Source organism: Echinops telfairi, unplaced genomic scaffold (assembly GCF_000313985.2).
Source record: "Echinops telfairi isolate 266 unplaced genomic scaffold, ASM31398v2 ScPeMD7_11;HRSCAF=52, whole genome shotgun sequence".
Taxonomy (NCBI): domain Eukaryota; kingdom Metazoa; phylum Chordata; class Mammalia; order Afrosoricida; family Tenrecidae; genus Echinops; species Echinops telfairi.
Genome location: NW_022103908.1, coordinates 41,393,463 through 41,401,274, shown reverse-complemented (window position 1 = coordinate 41,401,274; position 7,812 = coordinate 41,393,463). Strand labels below are relative to the sequence as shown.

The following is a 7,812-nucleotide window of genomic DNA, read 5'->3' as shown; positions in this document are numbered from 1 at the left end:
CCGCCCTGGAAACAGCACACTTACTCAAACAGAAACTCCGCCGCTTGTTCACTGGGGTACCACTCGGGAAGGTTGAGCTTTACTCGGAAGCTCTCACCGAGATAGCGCAGGACCTGTTTCTGTGTGGCACAGCCCTCCTCGGTGACAATCCGTAACATCTGAGACACAGAGTTCCTGAAGAAGGAGTCGTCTTCTTTCCCTTTGATGAGCTCCTTAAAAATCTGGTAGTCGGAAAAACTGACAAGTGCCTAGCACACAGGGGTGGTAATGTTTTCATTTCAGTTGTTCATTCATAATAACCAAACCATTTTCCTCATTTAGAAACACTTCCTACTCTTTCTACTTTCATTTTAGCACAAGCACACCTCAGAGCTCGTGTGAGTTCAGATCCACATCACTGCAATCAAGGCAACGTGGCAGTAAAGCGAGCCCCCGAATGTTGTGGTTTCCCGGTGCACACCAAATGATGGCTCTGGTCTGGGGGCGGGCGGCGGGGGGGCACCAGCATGCTACACAAGCCCACGCAGGGTGAGGGTGGGCAAAGGGTGACGGTGTCGCACAAAGGGAGCACATCCTGTTGGGAAAACAGTACCGACAGACCGGCTGCATGCAGGGCTGTCACGAATCTTAAATTTATGAAAAACAGAACTGTCTGCACCCAGGAAATCCGAGCTGACATGAAGTGAACTCTTGGAAGGCACCATTGGTGTGATGGCCAGACACCACTGTGGCCTCCAATGGGCCTTGGTCCCCGCACTCACAGCGGCGTGTGGTCTCAGTCTGAGTCAGGCCAGCTTGTGTGAGGAGCGAGAGAGCAAGAGGTAAAGGCAATGTGAGCCCTTCACAGTGAGGTCACCAGGGCAGCGCGACTTCCGCCTTGTTCTCTCAGGTCCCCGTCTACTGTAGCGGTTTCCAACCTGTGGGTCGTGACCCCTTTGGGGGTCGAACAACCCTTTCACAGGGGTCACCCGATTTATAACAGTAGCAAAATGACAGGGATGAAGTAGCAATGAAAATAATTTTATAGTTGGGGGGGATCACCACAGCATGAGGAATTGCATTAAAGGGCCGCGACATTAGGAAGGCTGAGAACCCCTGGTCTACAACAGGAATCTCACTCAGCCTGTGGAAAAGTCCACATGAAGTGTAGCCAAGATTACCCTCCAATAACCAGCACTGACTTGCCAACCATCTGAGTGACCATGCAGCAACCTGCGACCCCAGGTTGTGCAGAACCACCCAGGCGAATGCCCCCAGATTTCTGACCCCCAGAACTGTGTGAAATAAACATTTAGGGAGGCCATGAGCTGAATTTCGACATAATTTGTTATGGAGCACTCGAGAAACTAGTAGGCTGTGTACTTTTTGGGGGGTTGTGTACTTTAATAAGGAGAACCCATTCAGTCTGCACAGGCTTCTATCTCCAAGTAGCATCTCGTCAAATCTAACCAAGCATATCCATTAAAACATACCTTCAGTGCAAATCCCAGAGGGAGGAAAAACAGTTCTTTCCGGTAAATAAAGTTTAACATAACCGTGCCATTTTCCACGTAGTGAAGGTTCATGTTGACAGCAGAATGCTCCTCCCTCACGCAGTGCATTGAGATGCCTATTCAAACCAGTGAGAGGATGAAGCCAGAAACTTCAGCAATACTGTCACTGCTTCAATCTTTTTTCCCCCCTGAATTATTTTACCCTTTTAGGCATAATTAAGAGCCAAATCACTAAGTTGAACAAGACCAATAACCAAGTGTTTAGACATTGCCCCAAGGCGAAAAATATCCTCAGTTGGGAACCACATATCTAAAGGACCAAGGCTATGAGTTTAACCAGACTTGCATTTTCCTCAAGAGCAGACACCGTGCTGCTGGCCCTTGATTTCCCGAGGACCCCGCGGAGTCTGGCAAGGATATGAGGGCTTCAGCAAACACCTCAAATGAATAAAGGTAGAATTTTAGGTTTTCTTTTAGCTTCAGATAAAAATCACTAAGACTGCATGAACTGACACAAAAGAATAAATAAGTAAGGTTTTGACTTGCTGATGCTGTTATCCTCGGCTACATGTAGGTTATGACTACAATGAGAGAAATTCTTTTAAAAAAAATATCTGGAGTTAATTCATATATCACTAAGAGAGGCTGATGTAGACAGATCAGAGGCACAGGTCGCATCCCCACCCCCACCCCCAGCCAAGTCAGGCCAGCCTTCTTCATAGCAGTAACATACTACATACACAGGCTCTTTCAGTCCCCAAAATTGGAACATAAAATAGGCTTTCCACCAAGAAACCTTAGCAAAGAAATGCTTAATAAAAAAATTACAAACGGCATCTCTATTTTAAAAAGCCTCATTTTCTGAAAGAACACCTCATCAATCAGCGGGACTTACCATACTGAGTATAGCCAGGCCCTCTACTTTTCCATTTAGGTCTTATCATGGCGATGGGGAAATTTCTCCGTGGCATAATCAACATCCGGATGACTTTCTCAATGCCGTTGATTATAAAATAGCCTCCCATCTCCTGACAAAACAGATGGATTAGTGTTAGACAAAAAGAGAAAACAAAGATACATTACTACGTGTACACATTAACCGGAGTGCAACATGCTGTAGTATACACAAGTCGAAGGGACCCCTTGGAAATATTCTCTGCGTGCAAATGCAGTCTCCAGTAGAAGGTGGTGTTTCTAGGGACTTAGAACAGTCCCTGGGTGGTGAAGAAGAGAGATCTGATGATTTGATTCTACACAAATGACTTCCCTTTCAAACAACAACAAAAAGTACTGCCAAGAAAACCACAGGAAGTTGTTCTCCTCTGTAGCACACGAGACTGCCATGAATTGGCACTAACCCTGGAAATGTTTTTTGGTTGCTGTTTTTTACATGGGCGTGGGAAAGAAATACGGGTGTAAATCAGGGTACTTTGCCCTACTAGGAGGTTTAGGCTAAGCTGCCTTCTTGCTCCCTGAAATGGCTTAGGTCTTCAAAGGACATTTAAAGAAATACTCAGATCACCAGAGAAGTCTAAAGATAATAAACTTCCCTAAGCGCCACAACTGGCAAGTGGAAGGGCTGGGATTAAACCCAGACTTGACACTGAAAGCCCTTCTCTGTTCCCTAACACGGTCTCCTGGTCCCTGGTGGAGCCTGTGCACGCTGATCATTTCTCCAAGCACTGCAAAGGACACCTAACACCGATGAGAGAAATGCTGGAGGAAAGGGGCAGAAATGACTAACAATACTCAACGAATGCCACTGTGAATAAAGCAGACATTTCCTCCCCTGTAACAGTGTTTTCTAATGATGGAGCCCGTCTTCATTTGATAAGCCCCATTTAAGCTATGGGGAAACTGACGCAGAGGAAGAACTGATGAGCCCCGACAAGCCTCACGTCCTCCTTTCACTCCCTGGCCAGGCCTCTACTATTAGGTCACGCGGCTCCTTGCAGTCACCTCGGGTTCCTCGTGGTGCTCGATGAGGGCTTTTGGAGGCAGACTGTGCAAGTTGCAAAGCTCGGACTTCACCATGATAGGAATATACCCGAGAAACTGCTTAATGACTCCTTTTGAGACTCCATTCACTGACCAGCTGATATCAGCCTACATGAAAATAGAGATTAAGAAAAAAATTATTAAAGAAAACATCTAGATCTTCAAGAACAAATAAAAATTTCTAAATAATGAGGGGGAAAAAACGCTCCACATGCTAAATGATTTAATGGTTCAAATTCAGAAGATGAGATCTTGTAGATATAAGCCAACAGAATCCGGTATAAACTCTATCGGGTACCGTCAGCCTCATACTCAAAGAAGTGCTATATGAGAGCCGTGAAGTGTCACTGGTACTCACTGTCAGCTTTCCCCGGTAGGTACTTCTGCGGCCCCGGCATTCTGCTGGGTAAACTTTGAGCTCTTTGCAGATGCTCCCCTTTGGAACTGTGGGTGAACTGACAACAGCATCCACAATGGTAAGAGAGATGCGCTCATCTTTGAAAGCAAATTCAAAGGGAGGAATGGCCTGAAATACAATTCACAAGATTACATTCACAAGACACTGTCTCTCCAATCCCGCATGTCCTTTCCAATCCTACCTGTTCTATATGTATGGATAACTTTAATGTTATATACCAACTCAAAAAGTCACTGCCATCAAGGTGATGCCAACTCTTAGTCAACCTACAAGGCAGGGTAGAACTGTCCCCATGAATTTCTGACACTGTTTATGGGAGTAGAAATCCCCATCTTCTTCCCAAAGAGCGGCTGGTGGTTTGGAACTTCGGGCCCTTTGGATTGCAGCCCAATTCGTAACCACTTCCCCACCAGGGCTTCTTTTCTATGTCTGTTTTATTTCTAGGATGTAACTGTGTAGCTTTGCGAGAAAGATTAGACTTTCTACTCCCGTAAAGAGTTACAGTCCCGGAAACTACTCACAGGGGCAGTTCTACCCTGTCCTATAGGGTCGTTAGGAGTCTGCACTGACTCAACAGCAGTGAGATATGTGAAATTGTGCTAGTAAAACGTGTTTGTGTATTCTTCTTTCTAGGATTGTCTATGGTAAAGAGTTTCAAGCATAATTTAAAGTGACTTCTGAGGGGTTCACTCAAGCTTCAGCAAGTACCGTAACTCAGAGACGTTTCCTTCGGGAGACTTGCAGTAATCTCTGCAACTTCATCATCGTCCAACAAACTGCTTTGAAATTAGGAATGCTGTGCCTGGGCATACAAGCAGTACAACTTGTCTACTGAACACTTTTGAAACGTTTCCTATATTCTAAAGTTTTAGCTAAGGTTAGGGATACTTTAGAAATTTCTTTCTAAGTAAACTGTGTAAGACATTTCATACTTAATAGATTATTTAAGTAAGAGAGTCAGATACACTGTCAGATATATGACAGAAGTATGATGCGGCTTCAAAAAGTTTGTTTAAAAGAAACAGACAAAAATCAAATTCAAGGATACTGGAGTTTTCTCGCCAACTTTTTGCAGCCAGGAGAACTCCCCCTTCCCAGAGCAGTTCTCTAGATTACTGGCCAGTAGGGATTTCAAGTCCTCCTTCCAGCCCCTCACAATGATGCTGAGCGCTCAAGACGGCCCCCAAACCTGGAGACAGCTGCACGGTAATCACCTGAGCCCTTCCTTCACCTTCCTCACCTGAACTCAGGTTAACCATATGCTACCCAGGAAAGCTATGACACCGTTTCCACTTTCCACTCAAGAGGGGGACCTATTTTGGGGGGCGCACGGGAAGAAAGCTTGCCTTACCTATTTCCATCTTCCTCAACATCTGCCTCACTCTGTGCAGGGGTCCAGTAGCTTCTTTCTTTAAAGCTCTAGGGGGCAACTGAAGCCTACCTACAACTAGATCTGAACCTTTGGGGGCAAGTCTTCCAGGGGCAGACCTAAGGGGTTCAGCAATGTACATGCGTGTGGAGAGGCATACCCCAAACGGGTCACTTCCTCCCATAACACCTACAACCTTCCCCTGAAAACACTGTAGCCCCTTAGCAATCCCATAGACATCCAGAACTCGAGAGAACATCTTCTCCCAACTCGGCTCCCGCGTACCCAGGAAAGTTAAAACTGAGCATTATCAAGGAGTTCAGAGTTAGTGGGGTTAAGCGGTGACCTCCCGAGGCCATGTCTCTGGGACCCCTGCCCCCGGCACTGCCCCCACGGGCCCCGCCCCCGCCGCTCTCCACCCTCCCCTAGCCCCGCGCTCCGGGCCCTCCCCCTTCCAGTCCCGCACCCTGCTCCCCAGCCCACCGGCTCGCTTCCCTCCGCAGCTTGCCAGCCCCACTTCTCCGCCCGCTTCCAGCTTCGTCTCGATTCAGCAAACTGCGCTGGGGACGCGCGCGCTGAAGGGAAGTCGCCGCGCTCACCTGCACCGCGTGGCTGAGGCCATCTCGCACGGCGTAGTTGAAGGACTCAACATGTGCCCGCGTCAGCTCCTGCAGCGCGGGCTTCTGCTGCTCCCGCGGGAGCCTGTAAGAGGGGTCGGTCAAGTGCTTCAGGCTAGGCCCACTGGGAAGGTGCCGCCACCGGCCGCCCGCCTCCATGCGTCCGTTCGCCAGCACGCGGCGCCCCAGAGACTGCTCCGCATGCGCCGGGAAGAACTTCCGGCCCCGTGGCCTGCTGGGAAATGTAGTTCTCTGTTCCTCCGCCCTGGATGTAGTTCGTCGACTTAGAAAACTGCACACAGATCCCGAGTGGCAGGCCCGCCCCTTCTCTTCTCTGCCCGGTCCAATCTATCCCTCCTCTGCAAGAGACGGGAGGTGGGCATCCGTTCCACGTTCGATTCAACGTGTAGTCTCTGGCCGCCCAACCTTTAATTCACTGCCCCACAGGGCTGCTTGGACTGAGAAGGGTGTGTCCAAACATCTTTCCTCTCCCGTCGGCTTTCTGACCCCATGCCGTTTTGACTCTGATTCGACACCCAGGTAGCGTCGTGTCTGCGATGAAGACGGATGTTGGTGGTCACCAGTCTAAGCGCACGCTCTCGCCCAACCCTGGCGTGACGGAGGCCCGTCCGGGGCAGCGGCCCCACACCGTCCTTCTCCCGCCACCTACTGGACCGGCGTCCTGGGGTTGAGGTGGGGTGGGGTTTGAAAAACAAAACCAAACCTAGCTGCGAACCTGGTGACCCTCTGTAGGCTTCCAGGACTGAAACTGTGTTCAGGAGTAGAAAGTGGTCTTTCTCCCACAGAGCTGCTGGTGCCTTCGAACTGCCGATGACGATCATGCAGATGGCAGCCTAATGAGTAACCTCTGCACCCCCGGGACTCCGAGAGTGGGTAAGGGGGCAGGAAAGCCCCTCAAGGGACATCCAGTCTTATGATCTTTTTGGGTCCCTGTGAGTCACCTTATCTATGAGTACCTTATCACACCAGAATACAAATTTAAGAGGGAAAGTTAGCAGAGGTCTTTTGACTTCAAAGTTTTGTGTGCTAAAAAAAAAAGGTTTATTGAAGTATAATGCCATTCAATAAACTGCAAATGTAAAATTCACTCGTTGATGAGATTTTACATATATACACACCCATGGCCATATATATATATCCACAGAACCAGCACCCACAATTAAGGTATTGAACTATCCACCTCGCCCAAAAGTACCCTCTTGCCCTCTCTCGTATTTCAGGGAAGGAGCCCTGATGGCCTACCACTGGGCTGTTCACCACAAAGTCAGCAGTTCAAACCTGCCAGCTGCTAGGAGGAAGAAAGCCTTGGCTTTCTCAGAAGCCCACAGGGGTCTCAATTCTTCTGGGCCTCAGAATTGAGTTTGGTTTGGGCCTTTAGAAGGCAGGAGAACAAAACAATGGAATACAGCGGATTAAGCACTGGGCTGCTAACCACAAGATAGGTGGTTCAAACCCGCCAACTGTTCCTGGGGAGAAAGATGAGGCTGTATGATCCTGCAAAGATTTACAATCTGGGAAGCACTAAGGAGCTAGGATGTTATGCGCTGGGATCCATGTGACTGCAGTGGGTTGCTGGTTGCTTTAGAAGGCAGGAGAGAGAGAGGATTGCTGCAGGAGCTATCATTCCCGTAAGGATCCCAAAGCCCAGTTGCTGTTCATTCTGACTCAGGGCCATCCAATAGATTACAGAAGAGGACTCCACGGGGCTGTATTGGCTGCAGTTTTGATGGACGCAGGATCACCACGCCCTTCTTCTGAGGTTCCAACCCCACACATTTTGGTTAGTACCTAGCACAAACTGTTTGTGCCACCTAGGGACCTTACGTTTAAAACAAACAAACCCAATTGATCCCTAGTCTCTGCAACCATCATACACACCATTTCTCGTCTCCCCTT

General features: G+C 48.5%; 1 protein-coding gene across 1 annotated transcript in view; it reads right to left on the bottom strand.

The window, feature by feature from the left end:
* The window catches only part of POLR1B (RNA polymerase I subunit B), a 20,358-nt gene extending 14,304 nt beyond the window's left edge, over positions 1-6,054 (bottom strand). Inside the window, exons 1-6 of the mRNA XM_004707935.2 lie at positions 5,878-6,054; positions 3,850-4,017; positions 3,453-3,599; positions 2,389-2,521; positions 1,473-1,609; positions 25-248 (exon numbers count right to left, since the gene is read on the bottom strand). Of these exons, the coding sequence (XP_004707992.1) occupies positions 25-248; positions 1,473-1,609; positions 2,389-2,521; positions 3,453-3,599; positions 3,850-4,017; positions 5,878-6,054 (986 nt within the window). The remainder of the gene's footprint in view (positions 1-24; positions 249-1,472; positions 1,610-2,388; positions 2,522-3,452; positions 3,600-3,849; positions 4,018-5,877) is intronic.
* Between the last annotated feature and the right edge of the window lie 1,758 nt (positions 6,055-7,812).